The sequence below is a fragment of the Onychostruthus taczanowskii genome, unplaced genomic scaffold (assembly GCF_017590055.1).
Source record: "Onychostruthus taczanowskii isolate IOZ18803 unplaced genomic scaffold, ASM1759005v1 scaffold19, whole genome shotgun sequence".
Classification (NCBI taxonomy): Eukaryota; Metazoa; Chordata; class Aves; order Passeriformes; family Passeridae; genus Onychostruthus; species Onychostruthus taczanowskii.
In genome coordinates, this window is record NW_024499128.1 from 11,231,192 (window position 1) to 11,251,787 (window position 20,596).

Below are 20,596 nucleotides of genomic sequence, written 5' to 3' on the forward strand. Positions count from 1 at the left end.
GTCTTTTGGAGTCATCTGACCTTTGTACTTGGCTTGGAGGAAAGGTGAAGGTACTTCACACTTACGCACTCGTGTCCCTTTTGGATTTTTATTAGATAAAAATACCTGCGTGCGTGTCAGGAGCTGCCCCCGCTGCTTCCCGGGATGCTGCAGGGCGCTGGAGCCGCCCGGGGCAGAGACCCAGAGTGTGTTTGCAAAGAGTCACAAATATTTAGTGGTAGTAGTGGATTTCCGTCGTACTCGGGAACCGGCTTAGGAATGGGGCTGGGAGGGGGGAAATCCAGCCCCAAACATCAGGATTAATGAGCTGGAGCTCTCTAATAATAATCAGACTTAGCACTTCCAACTTCAAAGGGTTGTGTGGACGCTAAGTCCCTAATCCCGGGAGCGCTGTGTTCACGAGTTGTTTTTGTGCGTGGCTGTGCTGCCGGACGGGGCTCGCTGTGATTTGGGGCAGCTACATGCGGTCCCACCACCTGTTGGAGATGTGACTGTCCCCTCCCAGGGCTGCAGGTGATGTGCCCCTGCCCTCCACAGTCTGTGTTTGACCTTCTGGGGTGCCCACACAGCATGAGAAAAACTGGGTCAGTCAGCGCAGCTGTTCTCCCTTTGGGGAAAATCTGTTGCTGTGGGTAGTGGGCTGTCAGATCCCTTGATCCTGTGTGCTGGCAGGATCTGGCTGCTGGCAGACATGGTGCTGTTGGTGGCTGTGTCCTGGCTGTGCCACCCACCTGTTGGCAGCTTGTCTTATGCTGCTCCTTTCCCATCCAGGGAGAAATTCCCTTTTTGTGGGAATTTCCACTTTCCTGGCAAGACACGCCCATGCTGGCACTGCACGGTCCCTCTGTAACCACCTGCAAACTTCCTATGGTGCTCGACTTTCCAGAACCTGCCCTGGGAGAATGGATGGTTCCCAGGGTCCCCCTCCTGTCTCCAAGAGAAAGCCAGCCTGTCCAGTGGGACCCTTTTCCCAAGCAGCCATCCAAGGTTCTTGTGAGGGTGTCCCCATGGGGTCCCTGTTCTCTAGGCCAGGGAGAGCTGTGCCAGGCCAGTCCATGTCTGCACACACATGCCCTTGGTCTGTGAGATGAAGCTCCCAACAACATGGGACAGGCTGGGAATTAACCTAAAAATTTTGCCTGGCCTGAATTGGAAGAAGAGCAGAGTGTAAAACAGTTGCTTTCAATTTTCTCCATGCATTTGCTCTCTCGGGGAGCGGGGACTGGCACAGATAGAGGAATTTGAGGACGTCTTTCCAGCTACCAGTGTCTTTTTTCCCCCTTTTTTTTCTTTTTATTAGACATCATGGCATAGATGCCCAGAGGACCACCCAGTTAGAAAATAGAGCTCACAGACTTTTCCCACTGCCTCTTCCTGTGACACCCCTGCCCAGTGACAGGGGGTGGTTATTTCCATCTCTCCTTCATTGGACATGATCACTTTCCTACTGTTCTGGATGCTGAGCAGCTGGTGGCCAGCAGCCTTGGGGCTGGAGTGTGTCAGCATTGGGTCACAGGCTTGGCTTTGCTCTGGGACATTGCATCCATGGGGCTGGGATGCCCTGTGCTGCAGGGGTCTTGTCCTGACTCCTTGCATTGTCCAAAGGGTGACGGGTGAGGGATCATGTCCCGGCCACACGTTTCCCTCCAGCTCTGCTCCTTTTTGGGAGGAAAAGCCCCCATTTTCCTGGAAAGCAGCCCCCGCACTTGCATTCCCTGCTCCCCGCTGCTTGTATCATGCTGCAAAAATCCGCCTCTACTTGACTGATTATTAGCACTGAACAGGGAGAGATTTCTCTGCAAATGTCAAATTTGCCTCTTTTGGTGGCTGTGGAGGGCAAGGACTTGGAGGGCACAGCCAAGGGGGCTTGGGGAGCAGGCTCATGGTGGCCCTGCCCTATGGGCAGCATCCCATCCTTGGGCAGTGACGTGCAGGCAGGGAGGGCAGCGGGCGCTCGGAAGCTGTGTTGGTTGCTGGTGTTGATTTGAGGTGCACTTGAACCTCCGCCTGGCCCAAGGGAAGGGACGTGGCGGCGCCTTTGGGTGCTGGAGAAACGTCCCCTTTGCTCACACTCACTTGCTGCTGGGTTTTTGCATGGCGCCGCACCTTATCTGCGCCGGCAGCCGACAAAATGATAAATCCCCTCTCCAGCACTGTGGAGAGATGTTGCGGCTTCTCCCAGGCGCTGAGGCAGGCCGGTGGTGGGAAGTGGTTAGATATGCCTGCTTGCTGCCAGGCACACCGGCTTCAGGGCTGCTCCAGAAGGAGCTGGAATTGCAAAGTCCATTCTGTCCTTCGTTTTGTTGCTGCTTGACCGATTCCCTGTGCGTGCCGCAGCCGGCTCTGCCAGCTCTTGCTCCGACAGCTCTCGGACCCAAGCACAGCCCTGGGACCAAGGGTGTTTGCAGAGTGGGGCCGGCTGTTTGCATGGAGGGTGAATTCAACCTTTCCTCTTCCTGTTCCTCTGGTCGGTCGGTCACTCCCACTGCCCACACAGCAAACTGTTGGGGCAGCTCTGTCCTTTGGGATTTGCCGGCGCCTGGGTCGGTGCTAGCGTTGTGCCAGGAGGGCTGTGCCATGCGCAGTGCCCACCAGCTGGCCCATGGCAGTGGCACTCGGTGCTCCTTGTGCCCCAAGTCCAGTCTGTCCAGGTTTGGCCTTGTGCTGCATGTGGAGATGTGTTGGTGGTGAAATCCTAGACTGGGATTTGCAGCTCTGGCAGTGGCCTTGTGCAAATGTGTTTTGGCAGAAGAGCAGGATATGGATGGAGAGGGGACTCTCCCCATCATCCAGGGTGGCTTCCAGGAGCTGCCCAGGTCTTGTTCTGGAAAAAGCACTGTTTGGGCTGAGCCCAGGGGCAGTGAGCAGCCACTTGGATGAAGATCTGGGGGATGGGAGAGTGCTTCTGCTTCAGGAATGGTCGTGGATGCTCAGAGGCATCACTGCAGCCTCTGCACTGGGGTTTGGCATCACCAAGTGACAGCCGAGGGGAAATGTTGTAGAGGCAGGAAAACAGGGATGTAAGCAGCTTAACTACTGAGACTGGGCTTCATCCTGACCCTTGGGATTGCTGCTGGAGCATGGATTTGCACAGCAGTGTTTGCAGAGCCTCCTGACAGCCGTGGTCATGGTCTCCAGTGGGTCTCCATCTGCCATTCCCCTGGGAGCACACAGAATGTCAAGTGACGCCTGTCTCAGTTCCTAGAAGCCATGCTGTGGGCAGGAACGCCTGCTTGGCTATTGCATCCCACTCCCTCCCTGAACACCATGTCACCTTCCCCATTCCTGCCGAGTGACGGCTGCTCCGACTCATCCATCAGCGATGTTCTCTTGGCTCCAAGGTGTGCAAAACTGTGAGCAGAGTGGAGCTGGAACGGCCCAGATTTCCTCTTTTGAGGTTGCAACCACAGTATTCGTGGTGACTTTCTCCTTGAACTGTGCCAGAAACGGGTCCTTGCCTCTGGGGAGCTCGGAGTGGATCAGGAGACAGCACACAGGCAACGATGACCTTACTGTCCCCCCTCTCTGGGTCTGGATGAGAGCTGTCACCCCGTTGTGCTCCCCTGGGTGTGGGAAGCAGCAGGCGCTGCTGTCAGAGAGGCTCCTTGGGTGAATATTGGGGCTGACCCATAAAGGTGATGGAGCAAGTTCCACCTTGGATCCACCCACAGCCTGGGTCAGGTTGGGTACATCATTCTTTTGTAGGGCTGCTGGAAGCCCTTGCATCACTTCCCTGGTGCACAAGGCTCCGTGCTCCCAGTGCTGGAGGCAGAGCCTAAAGCTCCGATGCAACAATCCATTTTTCTTCCCCTTCCCGCTCAGTTGCCAAGCCTGAACAAAACAAGCCCTGCCTCCACCCGAGACAGGCTGATTACGTCTGCCGGCAGCCTAAACAGATTATCCCTCCCGCCACGCGCTCGGAGCCAGGAGTCTCTCCCGGCAATGGATTCGGGCTTCCCTCAGAACATGTGGGGTGGGTGGGCACTGCCTGTGGGGGCATCCCAGCCCACCCGGGTGTCCAGCACCCCAGCGGGGATGTGGCTGCTCTGCCGTGGGGTTGAGTCTGGACCCTGAGAGGGGATGTGGGTGTTGGTAGAACTCTCCAGTTCCACCCAGTGCAGTGAACTCCTGCAGCACTGGGAGGCCAGCGCAGTGTGGCTCTGCAGCATCCTGTGTGCCTGGCTGGTTTGTGCGGGGAGGGAAGAGCTGAAGGTGCCATCAAAAACACAGGAGGTGTGAAAGCCTGTCCCAGCCTGTCCCAGGCAGCTGGTTGGTGTCGCAGCCCACCTCCAGCCGTGTGACTTGGCGCTCCATGGGCTGCCACGCTCCTGTGACCCATCCTGCCCTCTGGAAGCGGGTGCCCTGTGGGTGTGCAGGGGTTCCTCTATCACCCTGGGCTTTGGGAAGTGATGAGTGGCTCTGCACGTCCTTCAAGCCCAGTTCCCCGTCTGCTGGGAATTGTGTTCCCAGTGCTGGTGGAGCTGGCTGGGGTGGTTTGTCCATGCCTGGGCAGCATCAGCACAGCAGCCTGACAGCTTTGTGTAAACCCAGCTGGGGCCGCTTCCTTCTCCGCTTCCTCCCACCCGCTGTGCTGCTGGCTCTGGGCTGGAGGCAACGTCCTCCCCCTGGATGCACTGTAGGCCTGAGGGGATGGAAGCAGTGGCTGCAACAGTGCCCTGAGAGGCAGGTGAGGTGCTGGTGTGCCCCACAGCCCAGCTCCAGTGTCGGATCAAAGGTGGGATCCGATACCTGGACACTCCCAGAGGTGTGACAGGAAGCGGAGTGGTGACGTGGGGGTGTTTCTGCCTGAGTCAGCCTCCAGCAGTCCCAGGGATGGAACTGGGCACTGTGGGGCTGCAAACCGGCCGCACCTCTCACGTGATGGTGGGGTGAGCGTCACCCCACCCCAGCTCCATCAGCAGCTGCTCTCCACTCTGCTTTCCCACAGCATTTTGTGGCTCACCCTCCAGCCAGGTACCTTCTGGATAAAAGCAAAGCCACCCACCCAGTGCCTGAGCACCCTGTGTGGCTGCTACCTGTGGAGAAACTACGTGGAGCTGCCCTTTGGATATCACCGGAGCTGCCAGGAGGCAAACAGGGCCCTGCGTGGTCAAAGGCATCCTGGGAACCCTGGGGTTGTTTTAACACCATCCCTAAATGTGAAGTTGGACAAATCTCCTTGGAAGAGGGAATTTTTGCTTTGAGATCTTGCTCAGTGGTGGTTGTTGCCTTTTCTTCCTCTTGAGGAGCTTTCCAGAGGAAGCCAAGCCAGTGGAAAGGACGTGTGATTCCAGCTCCATCCTGGTGCTCCAGCACCCCCCGGACCTGCCTCCCACATCGGGTTTATTTTAAACCTTGCTTCAGCAGGGCCATTCCAATGCAGGTGTGATGAGCTTGTTTCAGATACTTCGTGTGCTAATTCATATCCCTTTCATTTATGCATGTATCTTTCTGGGCATTTGCTTGGTTTTAGCAGGAGCTTGTTTTGGGTTGGCTTTAAAAAGCACTGCTGCGTGTTCATTTGTTGATGGGTGGAACCAGGCTGCCCACGCTGCCTGGCTCTAATTCATACCTTTCAGCTATTTTGGTTTCAATATCTGGAATTGGATGTTTCTGCCAAAGTAAGTGTAGCCCACTGGTGGTTTTTTTATGATGCTGGTACAGAAATGACCGTGCTCTGTGTTAAGGGTGTGTATTTCAGGTGCTCGGTGTTTATTTACAGACAGTTTGAGCTAAAATTGGAATAGCTGAAGGCAAAATAATGTCTGCTGGGGGGTGTGAGCCAGGCTGAGGTCGGGCAGGATTTCATGCCTGTAATACTGGGTTAAGGCTGCTTGCTGCTGGCCCTGGTGATGATGTCCCCTGTTGTTTTTACAGTTACTTTGTCCTTGGTGTGTCACTGGGACCTGCCTGTGCTTGTCACACAGGCAGGATGTTGTGGGGTGCTCAGTGGCTGTGTGACTGCAGTGCTGTGACTTGGGTCAGGGAGAGTGTTTGCTCATGGGGCTTTGCTGGGTTGAGCACTAGATCTTGGTGAGGAGCTGTGCTGGGGCATAGAGGGGAAAACTGGGGGATGGAGGAGAGCTGAGCCCTGCCTGCAGCTCAGCTGTCCAGAGCATCACCAGGGTGCTGCCCTGGTGTGTTGGTGCCAAGCATTGGGGATGTCACGTGCTGTTGTCACTGTCATCCTCTTGTTCCTGCATGGTGGAGGCCACTCCTAAGATCTTCCCAAGCCCCAGCTGCTCAGCACTCACCCCAAATTCTCTCACGGGAATTCGCGGACCCCGTTTCTCGTCACAGTGACCCACTGAAGGGTCTCTGACGTGTCATCATTCGAGATCTGCAATTCTGCTTTCCCCCTGTAAAACACAAGAGACATTTGGGATGTCTGGCTGTTCCCAGGCCACGCGGGTGGCCGTGGCCACATCCCAGCATGGCAGGGAGCGTTGGGATCCCCCGCTCCGGAGTCCTCCCATGGCGTGGGCACGGATGCGTCACGGGCGGCTTTGGGTGGGGGCGCGGGGCGGGGTGTGCCGGGGGAGTGGCAGAGCATGGCTCACCTGCGGGGCGCTGGCAGCGTGGGCGGCACGGAGTCGGGCACGGAGCTGGGCACAGAGCGGTGCCGAGCAGCTGGAGGTGGCATGGGGGCCACGGGCGAGCAGGGCAGCAGCATCCAGGTGAGCTGGGCAGGGGTGATGGGGGGGCTTTGCCCCTTTGCCAAACCCAGGGAGGGTTGTGGCGCACATAGATGCTTTTCTGCACCCCCACTGTGGTCGTGGGAACAGCTGTAGGGGTGCCCTGGGCCCCCCTAACTCCCCCAAATTGGATCCCAATCCCAGCGCTTTGTTTTCGTTGGTTTAAATCTCATTTAAAGGGGAAAGGAAGGAAGGTCTTCTCAAATCATGTTTTCCCAGCTGCTGGGAGAGCAACACCTCGAGCTGGTATGTCATATTGTGGAGGGGATAAGAGATTTTGTTATTTCTTTTCACTTTATAAACAGTAAAAGGTCTCCTCCGGCGTGTTTCCAGTTTGCTTACTCAGTGCTTCATGTATTTGACAGTTTCTGGTGCATAGGCAGTTTCTTCTATTGTTTGCAGGGATTTTTCCAGAGGGGAAACTTTTTTTTAACATTACAAAACCACAGAAACTGGCAGAAGGAATCTAGGGGAGGTACTGAATTGGAAACAGTTTTAAACTTTAAGGAACTGAAAAGAATGAAAGAAACAAGATTAACTGAATCAGTTAGAGAAGAGCTGGGAGTGTGTGTCCTTGTGACTTTTTGGCTGGGGCAGGATGGACGTGCATGGATGTTCCATGGTGGAAAGCAGTGTTCCCACACCCAGGGTCTCCTGGAGCTGGCTCTGCTCTGAGTTTCCTCCCTCCTGGTCTCTCTTGGTATCTGTGGAGCCGCCTCGCTGGTGTGGCAATGTCTTGCCAGTCTTGCAGCAGGATTTGGCCCCAGCCCTTGCCAGGTGTTGGCTCATCGTTTACAGCTTGACAAGGCAGCGGGAGCGGTGCCCGCTGGAGTTTGCATGGGAGGACATGCCCGGTGCCCATCCCCATCCCACCGCTTGCCGTGGCATGGGTCAGCTTCACCCTGGCCACTTCTGCATCCAAGCCACCGGTGCAAAGAGCCTGGATATTTTTTTTTTCCACTGACATACGGCAGTGCTGCAAGGTTCTTTCCGAGTATTCTTTCCCTTTCTCTTCCCGGCTGGCTGAATGAGCTGTTTTCCCTCCTCCTGGCTCTGACCTTCCTGTGTGCTCGCCGTGGGCCGCTGGACGCTGCTGGCGGGGGGAGCGGGCTGGCAGGGGCTGCCCCTGCAGGGAAGCAGGAGTTGGATGTGCACAGCACGGGAAGCGGCTGGGAGCTGGAGAACTGCCAGCGCTGGGTAGTTTTTCCTCTCTTAATTAACGAACGGAAAACATGGAGCTCTCCTTTGGAGTGTGTTTTTGCTTTGGAGTAGAGGCACGCTGCCGATGGCGACGGGAAGAGCCGCGGTGGGGATGGGCTCTGCCGCTCGGCAGCACCCGGGAGGTTGGTGCTCCGGGCACGGTGCCATGCAGGAGCAGCTGTGTTTGGAGTTTGTGGCTGAGGTTTGCCTCCTCCCGAGTCCTCGTCTCAGTCCCGTTGGCACACAGTGTGTGTCACACCACGGGTTGCCATCAGACACCGCGTTCCCTGCGCTGGGAAGGCTGAGTTTGCCTGCGTGCAGGAGGCTGAGCTCACACAGCTGCCTTCGTGCTGGGGCTGCTGCAGTTTCCCGTGGTCCCTAACCATCGATTCCCTGTGGTGCTGATCCACATTGAGCTGTTTTCCACTGTGTGTGAGTGTTTCTCTGCTGTTTCTTTGCAGGCCAAACCCATTTATGGTGGCTGGCTGCTGCTGGCCCCGGAAGGAACGGACTTTGACAACCCAGTCCATCGCTCTCGGGTGAGTGAAACTGAGACATCCCCTCCCCATGACGTTGGTGGGGGTGGCAGGAGGAGCAGCAAGGGCTGTCCCTGCCCATGGGGGTGGCTGTGACCCTGGGAGTGCTGAAGGCACCTCCATGCTCCCTTTCTCTTGTGCAAATGAGGAAGCTGGGAGATGTTTCTGGCAGCAAGGCTGGAATGCCTTCTCTGGGATGCAAGGTCTACCGTGCTGGGCAGCAGCCCTGGGCACTGCAGGTGCGGGTCAGGCTCAGTCTGTGCAATTTTATTGCTTGTTGCTTTTGCTTTTTGATGTTTTGATGCTGCTCTGGTTTGCCTGACACATGCCATGCTGCCAGGGAAGGTGCTCAGGCCAGTGGGGTGTGGGCTGTGTGACTCTGAACTGTGCTGTGACCATCAGAAAGGCTCCCAGTTTTCCTTTGGGGCTTGGAAACAGCTACTATATTTTCTGCAGCTCATCATGAGCGTGCCCAGAGCTCTAGAGGGAGGCTGCATCCCATCCCCTAGTGTGGATATGCTGATGTCAGGCAGGTCCTGCAGCAAGGAAGGGGCTGAGTGGTGGTTCCCATTTGCTCTAACCCTTCGGAGCTCTGAAGCCAAGTGCTGGCAGCAGGGACCTGCAGACAGAGCAGGACACACTCAGCTTCTTCCCAAAGGGGTTTTCTCATGCTTAGCAGAAACAGCAACATCCTGTGGGGTTGGAGCATCCCCCACTTTCCTGTCTTGGGGGGTGTGAGGCTCAGAAGGATGTTGTCAGGCTGATGTCCTTTCACTGCTGGTTTGTGACGAGGACTTGCAGCCTGTCCCCAAGCTTGTCTTGCAGGGAGCTTGCTGCTGAGACGGCCAGGATGGGACTGTCTTGTGCGTGGGAGGGATGGCAATGGTCCGTGAACCCTCTGTCATGCAGCCAAAATGTTCTGGGAGCTGTTTGTAATAAAAAAAATTGCTCCCGAATGAAGAAGAATTGGGTTCTGAGTTCAGCCTGGGGTATATGGGTCATTATTTGGAGTCACAGCTTGTCACAGGCTTGCTGGCCTGACATAAAGGGGGCATGGGACCTGGCTCTCCCCAGAACCCAGGCTGCCTGCTAAGCTAGGGCTTGTGGAGGTCCACAAGGTCCTCTGTAGTTCTGCTTGTCCCTGAGCACCCTGGACTTTGCCCGAAGGGCTGAGAAAAGTGAGATAAGAATTGCTGCACTGGGGCTATGAATCCAGGACTTTTTTATTTCAGCCTGCTCAACCAGTTTTTGCTCTTGGCTGAAAAAAACCTGGCACACATGAAAAAAAAAAAAAAAAAGCAGTTTTCCAGCCAGATCAGTTCTTCAATCTGATTTGCTGTGCAGCTGCAGAGACAGCAGTGCTGGCATGGTGCCAGGATTGCCTGGGCAGAGCCATGCCAGGAGTGCAGCCACCATCCAAACTGAGCTCATGTGCTGCTGGGGGACATCTGACATGACACCCTGTTACCCTCCAGCACTGCATGCTGGAATAGATGGTGCAGGATGAAGCTGAGGGCTCAGAGCATTTAGTTTGGGGATCCTTCTGGTGTTCCTAGTATTCATGGAATGAACCTGAGTCATGAGAGGTTTAGTTTGGTTATTAGGAAAAGGTTCTTCCCCCAGAGGGTGATCAGGCTCTGAACAGGCTCCCCAGGGAATGGTCAAGGTCTCAAGGCTGCCAGAGCTCAGGGCAGTCAGCACTGGGCAATGCGTGCTGGTGCACACATACCTTTGGCAGAGCCCTGCCAGCTGATGTGCAGCTCCAGTGCTCCCAGCAAGGCCCAGGGGCTGGTGGGCACTGCCATGACCCACCTCGATGTCTTCTCTTGCAGAAATGGCAGCGTCGCTTCTTCATCCTCTACGAGCACGGGCTGCTGCGCTATGCCCTCGACGAGATGGTGAGTGCTGCCCGGCTCTGTCCAGGCTCTGGGGATCAGCTGGGTTATCTGCTGCCCTTGGAGTGCTCTGCCAAGCTGGAGGAGACTTGTGCTCGCTGGGTTTGACTCTGTGCCAGGCTGGATTTGTGTGGGAGCCCAGTAGACACTCTGCAGAGGATGGGTGGGTGTTTTGGAGGTGTGCGAGTCCCTCCTGGCATGGGATTCATCCGTTGCTGACAGATCCCACACTGGCAGGAAGTGCTGAAGGGGGTCCCCAAGGTTGTTCCCCCTCCTTTGTGCCCAGTTTCCCGGTGCCAGCTGGGTTTTGGTTGTGGTGAATCACCTCGGCAGTGTCCGAGAAGGAGGCCCTGCCTAGCGATGCCCGTGGAAAGTAGGTCAGCTGGAACGCCTTCCCACCGCCTGCCCGCCCTGGAGCTGCAGCTTGTCACCAGCACTGTTCCCATCAGTAAAAGGGGATCAAAGGAAGGCAAACCCATTCACTGTGAGCTGCAGAGTGGAGCTGAAGAGCCCAGTAGGTCAGTCCCAGGAGCACCCAGGACTGCTGATCTGTCCTGCTGGCTAAGGAAAGCCCACGGGAGGGTGCCCGAGGCTGAGCAGGCTGGCACAGTGAACACCCTGTGCTGGGATCTGCCTGGGCAGGAGGCTCAGGATGCCAGCTGGAGAGAGCACACCTGTGGGACAGGGACACATGGGGACCTGTGTCTGTGGCAGGGAGGCTCCCTGCGAGGTCACTGTGCTTTGGTCCTCCTCCAGTACCTCCTGTGAGGGCACCATGGAATGAGGAGGCTTGGCGAGTGTGGCTCAGATTTCATGCTGTGTTTGTTTGTATTTTTACTTGGGGTTGGTCCAAGTGCCCTAAATAATTTAAATGTCTTGGGTAGGAGCAGTGGAGGCTTTAATACATTTTCAGTGTCAGCATCCTGGCTCTGCACAGGGCTGGTGTTTCTTGTCCTGCTCTGACAGGAGGGTGCTTTGTGTCTGGGTGGAGTAGGGGGATTCTCCAGTCTGAGGGTAGAGGTGCAGGAATGCTGGGAAACACAATCTAGAATATTTTTTTGCTGTTTTGCATCCTGAGGAGGTTGACCTGCCCCAGGTTGTGCCACATCTGGGCAGCAGCAGACAGGCAGTGCCCCAGCCCTGTGCCACAGGGGACAGAGAGCACCCAGAGGACAGCAGGAGCATCCCGCAGTTCTCCAGGCACCTGTTGGGCTTTTTCCCCTTGAGAAGGGAGAAAATGGAAAAACACAAACAAAAAGGGAAGGTACACATGTGCAGCACGGGATGGTGTCCTGGGCAGTGTGACAACACTGTGCTGGCTCCTGGACTCGCTGCCCCATGGCCACTTGTGGTGTGATGGATCCCAGGAGGGTCTGACGCAACAGGAGACCTCCCAGGCAGTGGCAGGCTGGGATTGAATGGCTCTGCTTGAACCTTTCAGACATTAATTTTGTGGGTTTGGCAATTTCTGCTCTTACTAAAAGTGGAATTGGAAGAAGGAGTGAGCCTGGGAGGGGAGTCCTGGGCTGGTGGTGCTGGTGGAGACATTCCTATGCCTGGCCAGGGAGGTTCTGCTCCTGGCTCCCAGCAGGTTGGAGGGCAGTGGGGTGTGGAGGGGCAGCTCAAAGCACAAGCCCAAGTTGAGGAGACCTCAGGGAGTCCCCAGAGATGTGAGTGGCAGCATTGGGCCCAGGGAGCCTTTTGCCATGGGATGGGTAAAGTTTGGTGTTGGATTGGAGCATTTTGGGCGTGGAAGGTGGGACAAGCAGGCACCAGCTGTCCTGCTTGTCCTGGCCTCTCCTGAGATCTGCCCAGGGATATCCCAGAGCTGATCCTGAGTCTGTGCTTCTGCTTGGCCGCCTTCTTTCTGTGTGTCAGTCGTTCTGTCTGTCCTTGCTCTGCCATGGTTCCAGTCTGAAAACAAAATGAGTTCTGCATGATGGCTGCGATGGGGAGAATTTGCACAGCTCTGGACCTTCATCCCCTTGGACCATGCTGAGCTGCCAGACTGTCTCCCTGGGGTCTCCCTCTTTCAGGCTGGGTGCAGTTGGTGACACCAGATCCAGCCTGGCCACTGGGAATGCCCAGGAGATCCCACCCCCTTCCCTCTGCAGGGACCATGCCAGCAGCTGTTCCCAGCTCTGCCGAGCCTTGGCTAAGCTGAGCCTGCTCAGACGTGCAGAAATTCCTGCCTCCCAACTGTGGGTGGATGTGGAGGTTCTGTGATCACTTGGGGATGCCTTCCCATCCTGAACATCCACAATTGCACCCTGATGGTGGCTTCCTTCTGCTGTTTGATAAACCTTCATGCTGGGTCTGATGATGATAGGGGCTGATGCTTCTCTGGAGCAACTGGAGGATGACAAAGCCACTCTTATTGAGGGAAAGCAGGAAAGAACAGACTTGGGGTTGAGCTGCTGTGTTGTGAGTGTCCAAGGACAAGTTTCAGTTCTCCTGGTAAAACACCCTGTGGTCTCCAGTGAAACCGCTGCCGTGGGAGAGCAGCCCGGCTCTGCGGTGCTGGGGCGGTCTGGGAAGTTTTGGTTGGGACTGGGGAGCTGCCACAAGAATAGTGCCGAGCTCAGGGGCCAGAGCCAGCGAGTGGCAAGTGCAGGGCTTTTGCCTGCCTTTGTTTTGATTGCTGTGATCTATAATTAGCGGCCGAGGTCTCTATAAATAGAGCCCGCCTGCGTGGGAATGGAAAGGCAGGAGGGGTTTGTGGGGATGGAGAGCACTGCCATGTCCCTCCCTGGGCCTGCAGGTGGGCCCGTGGCCTCAGGCTCTGCCTGGGGATGGATCCAGGCAGAGGAGTGAGTCTGGATCTCCAGGCTAGCTTCTTAATGAGTCACTGCATGTCCAAGCCAGGCCTTGTCTCCGTGCCTCAGTTTACCCCTGTGTCGCTTCTCTTGAGCTGGGATTTATACTAGGTGGGCATTTTGCATCCTCCCTGGGGGTACTCTCCTGTCACATCAGGCTTCCTTTTGGTAGCTGAGACTATTAATTTAGAGGCTTTTTGCTTTGTGCATATGCTGGTTTGAAAACAGGACAAAATTCAGGCTTGTCTGGGAGCATCTCAAACTCACTGCTGCTGTGGATGAGAGGCAAGTTGAGAGCATCTTCTGGATGGGCTCTTTTAGTTTCCCTGCAGGGATTCAGGAGGAGCATCCCTGGGCATGACATACCCGTTTTGCAACAAAATGACCTCAGTCTGTGTCTGGCACTTCCTAGCTTGATGAAATGTGTGAGCTCTATCTCTGCTCTTCCTGTTACTTGCTGGAGTCGAATTGCTTTGTGAAATTGGGAAGGGATCTAGAAGGATGCTTGAACCAGTAGTCAGCCACCTCAATACCAAAGTTTGCTGGGGTTGGATGGTTGTGTCCTCCATGGTGGTGTTGCAGACCCTTCCCGAGCTCACAGCAGGGTGGTCCTGCTCCTAAATCAGGAGCTCAGATGGATCATAATGTAATTAACCTCAGCACAATGGAGCAGACATCCCTGCTCCAGCCTGTGATGGCAGGGAGGAAGGTCAGGAGGGAGCTGGGAGCTGATGGGACTGGGGTGAGATGAAGAGTGAGGCCAGCCTGGCATCTGGGAATGGTTAGGGAGCAGTGGGACCCCTGGGCTGGGTGTATAAATAGGAGAAGAGAGGCCAGCTCAGAGGTGGGAGGTCTGGCACTACACAGCAGGGCTGTGGGGTCACATCTGGAGACCTGCTCAGCCCCAGGCTGCACTCCTGGCCACAGAAACCTAAGGAACTGATAAATGGGTAAAAAAAGAGAATGGTGTAAGCATTGGTGGCAGCTGGACGGGGATCAGAGGAAGGGATGCATGCTTGCTGATGCTGTGATCCACAGACCTGTGTGATTATTGTTTCCTAATTCACCCCTGTCCAAACACCTCTTTATTTGGAGGAAAGGGGCATTTTAAAATGTCACTGTCAGCAGAGCTGTGCTGTGTTGATTTTCATTGTAGTTACCTCCTTTGTCATCTGTATTGTTTTAAGGAGCCGAGAGCCCGTGTGTGTGTTTTCCCCCTCCTTTTTAGATCAAAGCAGTTTACTTCAGTTTTGGCACAGAATTGAAATTCATTGGCAGGGATTAAAAACGAACCTTAAACATCCTGGCCTCTCTGTCCTTACTTTTTCCACACATTTTGCCATTTAAGTGTTTCCAAGCTCTCCCTGCCCCCTCCTCCGTGGGAGCACCAGGCTTTACAAACCCCATTCCGCTCATCCCCAGTGGGGACACAATTTTGCCAGTGCCTCTGTTTGCCAGATCAAGACTTTCAGTTTCTGTTTAGCATAAAAAGCTTTTGGCTTGAATCAAAGCATGTTTAAAATGTAAAGTAAGCAGAGACAGAAAGGCTGGGTGGGAGTGACTGTGAGGCTCAGACGGTGACAGGGACCCCCCCATCCCAGTTTTTTTCAAGACTGGATGTAGTCAAGTCAGGGTGGACAATGATCTGTGAGGTTTTATGTGGGATATTTGGTGTGTATCTCATAGATGATGCAGTAGACATAAGGAAATGATGGGAAAATTGGGAAGCAGAGATCCTTTCTCCTTCAGGGAAGCTGGGCAGGAAAGGGACACCTGAAATCAGGGTGCAAGGGAGAGGGGACAAAGTACATCATTGTGACTGCTCTAGAGGAGCTGCAGAGACAGCACAAGTGCTGGTGACTCTGAACAGACCTCAGAGATCTTTGAGGAATTTGTTGTGTTTAATTTTCAATACTGATTTAGGGAAAAAAAGTCCATGAACCTACAGGGAGCCCTGGGAACTCATTCCCTGGGACATTGCTGAAGTCAGGACCAAGCAGCCTTGAAGAGGGTGAGAGGAGGATACACAAATCTTCATTTGTGTTTTTATATTGTCTGTCTTGATGCTGATGCAAGTGTCATTACTGGGGCTGGGTGTGGGGATCCCATAACAGTGCCTTTGGGGTGTTCAAGTCTTCCCATTTCTCTCTGCTCCAAGTATCTGGCCCCGGTTGCTGCGGGAGGTGGGTCCTGCTGTCAGGACATCCTGGGCTCCTCCAGGAATGGTTCCCTACATTTGCTGAGCCTTCTTCTGGTTTATGTCTTTTAGTTTGGGAAGGTAAAACTGCTGAGCTGCAGAAGGAGAATTTGGGAGGGGGCTGAAGGAACAGGAAGCTCTCCTCCAGGATGGCTCCGTCATGAGTCCTGGCAACTGACAATTGCCAAGGATATCATCGGGGCCCCAAAAGTGCCTGGGTTTATTGTGAACTTTGGAGAACACTGTTGTCCACATCCAAGCCCCCCAAGAAGGACATTTTGTGGCTGCAGGACCCTCTCAGGAGAGGCTCTGGTGGGAAACAATCCACGGTGGGAGGTTTGGGAGTTAACAGGCAGAAAGAGGATGAAAGTGGAGTTGAAAGCTCGATGCAGCCAGCGACCTCCTAACACAAGCTGCTTTGATGACCTGGCCCAGGTGCTTCCTTCCTGGAAACAACACAGCCCCTATTGTCTTCTGCAGGGCGAGCCACAAAGCTGGAATTGCTCTTAGGCTGAGCAGCAAGGACAGGTTCAAGTGCCTCCATCCTTCTGCTTTTTCCCCACCCCTCGTCCCTCGGGACCTAGCAAAGATGTTTCTGTAGAAGACGTGTGCCAGAGCAGTGAGGGAAGTGAGCTGGAGTTTAGATTGCATTTATCTTGTTCGTGGGGGAGCAGAGTGAAACAGGCACTTGTAGCAGCTGCAGTTCCTTTGTGACTCCTGGAGCTGTGGCTTCCAGCCTGGCTGTGGGCTTTTGGTGGAGGAAAAATTGTATCTACTGGAAAAGGTTAATGTGGAAATCAAGCTCTGATGGCATTTAGGAGGGAAGATGTCAGGACTGGCAGTGAAATGACACAGCTAAGGCTGAGCAGTTGCCCTGACAAGGGCCCCGTGGTCCCCCCAGGCAGCAGGGGAAAGGGCAGCAGTGGGTGCCTGATCCCAGCTCTTTCTGAGCCAGGGCAGTGCTGGGCTCCCAAGCATCCCCTAGTCCCTTGAGGGGGCCATGCCAGTGCACACGTGAATGACCAAGCCACCCAATGAACCAACAAAACCACAATTTTTTCAAGGTGCCTGCAGAACATCCCTGAGCCCACCAGCTGCAGCCATGTGGTGGTGATGGGGTTGGGTTTAATTCTTTCCACCGTATCAGGTCGGTGAGGACCACCAGTGGGCTGTGGGCTGCAGGTTGGGTGATGCTGGGTGATAGCATCCCTTTCCCTGCTCCTAGAAGCAGCAGCATCCCAGCAGCTGGCGCATCCCTCTTCCTACTGAGGATCATGTGGTATCCTGGCACTGACTGGTGGGATTCAGTGCTGCAAACCCCTCAGTGACAGCTCAGAGAGGAGGACGAGGACATGAATGGAACAAGGCAACAAAGCTGCTCCAAAAATCAAAGCTCATTCCCCCTTTTTTTCCCCGGCAGAGATCCTGCATTCATTGATTGTTGACATGACATATGTGGGTTGGAGAAAGGCAGCGGCAGCTTCTGGCAGGGGAGGAAGGGGCTGGGGGGGCCGGAGGGGTTCTGCAAGCCGAGATGCTGATTACCAGGGGCAGCAAATAGCTTGCAGCTGCCTCCGCTCAACACGCTCTTTGTGGCGCTTGCAGCCACTCTTTGGACGCAGCTATTTTTAATTTCCCCAAGCGCGCACAAAGCAAAGGGGGTGGGCGATGCCGCTGGCGTCCCCCCTTCCTGCCCCCCGCTCCCACCCCTCTCCCAGCCAGCCCTGCGCTTCCCTGCTTCCTCCCACCCTCCGGGGAATGTGGGGAGCTGCACTCCCTCTTTTTTTGGTTTTCTTTTTCTTTTTTTTTTTTTTTTTTATGTCTACATTGGGAGCCGGCCATGGCTTCCCCCCCCACCCCCACCCTGCGCCAGTGTGTGCGGGGAGCTGGGAAAATGCAGAAATAAATAAATACGCAATTAGGCAGGCGTCCAGCCGTGGAGGGGGGCGTGCTGCAAAAAGAGACTCCGGCCAAATTTTGGAATGCCTGAGAAAGCGGCTGGAGCCGTGGGCGAGTGCGGGGTTGTGGGCTTCCCACTGGAGCAGGGGCAACTGCGACCCCTGAGGAGGAGGAGGAGGAGGGTGGCAGCTCCCAGCCTTGCTCCCGGGGTTGTGGGCTTCCCACTGGAGCAGGGGCAACTGCGACCCCCGAGGAGGAGGAGGAGGGTGGCAACTCCCAGCCCTGCTCTTGGGGGCTTTCCCCCACTGGCATCTCACCGAGTCCAGGACAAGGCGTGTTTGTGCTGGAGCGTGGTGAGAACGGGGGTCTCAGCGTGCTCTTGCCTCGGCTCAGGAGTGATTTTTCCATCAAAAGCTGAGTTGTGCCCTCTGTTCAAGCAGCAACACGGTTCGGGGTTAATAAATTACTTATTTGCAATCTTTGTTTCTCTGTTAGGTAAGCATTGGTGAATATGATATTTCTGCTTTATCCCAGGCATGAATTATTCATCAGGTTTGGAGGCTGTAAAAGGGACGTCAGGTTAAAACTTGCGTGGAGACAAGCTGAGGTCTTCAGTGAGGTTTTGTAAACAGCTTTTCTCAGGGTTACCAAGCGCAGGGGTTTTGCAGGAGTCTTCCCCCTTTTGTCTGTGCTGTTTTAAGGTGAAAAATGAGAATTTCCAGGCATATTTGATTATTGGTCTTGCTCATTTACTTACCATAGGTTACAAGATACAAAAGTAGAAAAAAAATGCCGTCAAAATACTGTTTTTCCTTTATGGAGGACCAGGTAAAAGCGTGTGAATGTGCTCTTGGTAATATGTATTTTGTAAGAGCTTTTTATTTTGCCCTGTTTCTTCAAAGCTACACAGGAGGCTCTTCCCTGCAGTCATTGAAGTCTGACTGCAAACAGGCAATGAGATAAAACAGCCAGACAGCTTTGCTGAAAGTTGAAATTACCATAGGTAAATCACGTGTGCAGCAACTTCACTTACCCTTCACCTCCTTCCTGCAGGATCCAATCCAGGAGCTGGTTTGTGGGAGTGTGTTAACAGCCTTGTGCTCTGCTCCCACAGCAGCACGGCTCCTCTTGTGCTGCTGCAGGAGAAAGGTGCTGCATGTGGAGCTTGGGGTGCTCCAGGAGCTGGGGAAGGCAGGGAAGGTCCCACTTCCATGGAGGTTTTTTCCCCACTGTGTTTTCCTGGCATGCACCCCATGGCTGTGCCACATCTCTGCTGCCATGGCACCCCTTGCCACGGGGCTGCAGGGAGGAAATTCTTCCCTGTGAGGGTGGCACAGTTGCCCAGAGAAGCCGTGGCTGCTCCATCCCTGGAAGTGTCCAAGGCTGGGTTGCATGGGGCTTGGAGCAGCCTGGTCTAGTGGAAGGTGTCCCTGCCCATGCAGGGGGCTGGAACTGGATGAACTTTAAGGTCCTTTCCAACCCAAACCGTTCTGTGACATGATCCTGGGGGTCTTGGCTCTTGCACCCCCCATGCCTTGGGTGCTGTGGCTCCAGGTGCTGTAGCTGTGGCTCTCCGTGATTTTATGGCCAAACAGAGCCCTGGAAAGCTGCAGTGAGGCCGTGGGCTGCTGTCCCACTGTGACCCATGGCTGTCCCCACTCTCCTGCCCGTTCCCTTTGCTGTGGGTGACTGGTCCTTGGGCAGAGGAGACAGAGGGAACAGGCACACGGTGTGGTTTTAGAAGTGTCCCAGCAGCATCCTGAGCTCATACGGGATTTCCACCTGTTGTGATGGTGTGACTGGAGAGAAAGGTGGGGTTTTGGAGCACACCCAGCCTCGGCCCTTTCCTCCACATTTCATCAGCCCTGCTGCGATCGCATCGATAAAGTCACGGGGATCACCAGGGCGCTGGGGAGCTACTGGGATATAATTAGGGTTTTGGTTCACTTTCCTGGCTGCTTTCCCGTTAGGGGAGGGACAGCAGGGATTATGGATGGAGCAGATGTGTGGAGGGAGGGGATGTTTGGCTTGCATGGGTGGTTAATGCCATGTACAGGCCAGTGCTGGGGGGAGTGAAGTCTGTCATCCCAGGCATGGGCCATGAAGAAACCTCTTGTGCTCATCCCCCTCACATGCACTAGCCCCAGATTGCTCCCCTCTGCTGGGATTGCACAGCTGCTCCCAAAGGAGGAGTTGGGAGCAGCACATGGCTGTGAGCTCTCTCCTCTCCCTGTACTCCTCTACAGGAGCCAGATGTGAGCAGCAGGTTTGGGAAGAAAATGCTGCTACCCTGGGACGGTTCCAGCAGCGCTTTGTGTTAGTCGTGAATTTTTCCTGGGCATTTAAAGCACTTCTTACCCCAGGTGCCACTTGCCTTTGAACCTGGTGGTGGCTGCCTGGCCAGGACAGCTCTTTGCTATCAGTGTTAGTGCCTCCACTACATCCTGCCTGTGGCAGCAAATCCCAGCTCAAGCTGCTGCTGGGTGGTCTCCTTCCCCCACAATGTGTGTGTGTGTGTGTGCCTCTTGGGAGCTTTTCTCCTTGGAACTGCCCAGAAGGCTCACATTTTGTACCATTTGGTGGGATGGCCAGTGGTCAAAGTTTGGAAAACTCTCTCCAGCCATCACCTCGGCTGTTGGGAAGGTCTGCAGGGTCTAAGCTGGTCTGGAAGTTGATGGAAGCAACACAGAGTGAGTGTGGGGTTTTCTGTAGGGGTGTGGGGTGCAGGATGTGGCTGCTGCTTGGTTGGCCAAGCCAAGCCAACCTCTTTGGCTTGGGCTGGCCCCCACACCTCCAGCTGCAGACCCCAAGCGCCCTGGGAGCCCGGCCTCCTGGTATTCCCAGCCCAGCAGGAAGCTCTGCAAAGCTCATAAGAGCGGCGCGGGGGAATAATGAGATTTCCAGACTAATTTGGCCGGATTCAAGAACTTCCACTGAAGCATCTGCGCCCGTGGGAGTTGCCCGAGCCTCCGGTGGATCTGGTGCTGCTGATCCCCAGGGCTGTCTTCTCCCCCTCTGCAGTTGTTGAGTGCCAGAACAAGACCCTATATTGACAGGCCTGGGGAGTGAAGGTGGGATACCCCACCATGGTGGCTGCAGGGCCTGAAATTATCCAGAGCACCAGACAATGGCTGTTGGAGATGGCTCTTCATGGCTGTGGTGCTACTGATGGCTTGGTCTGTCCCTGTGTCTTTGCAGTGATTCCTCTGCTTGGTTGCATTTGCAGGAGAGGTTGTGGGATGGCTAGGGAGGAGACCTGTCCCTCCTTTCCCTCTAGGCTGGAAGGGAGATGTGTTTACTTAGTGGGAGGTACAGGGATTTGATTGATCTAATTTGCTGCTTTCCTTGGATGACAATT

General features: G+C 54.9%; 1 protein-coding gene across 3 annotated transcripts in view; it reads left to right on the plus strand.

Annotated features, from left to right (window-relative positions):
* LOC121334679 (myosin phosphatase Rho interacting protein) overlaps positions 1–20,596 on the plus strand; it is a 73,572-nt gene that overhangs the window by 2,561 nt on the left and 50,415 nt on the right. For all 3 annotated transcript variants that reach the window (XM_041402023.1, XM_041402022.1, XM_041402024.1), the window contains exons 2-3: positions 8,357–8,434; positions 10,264–10,329. In XM_041402023.1, coding sequence (XP_041257957.1) covers positions 8,357–8,434; positions 10,264–10,329 — 144 coding nt within the window. The remainder of the gene's footprint in view (positions 1–8,356; positions 8,435–10,263; positions 10,330–20,596) is intronic.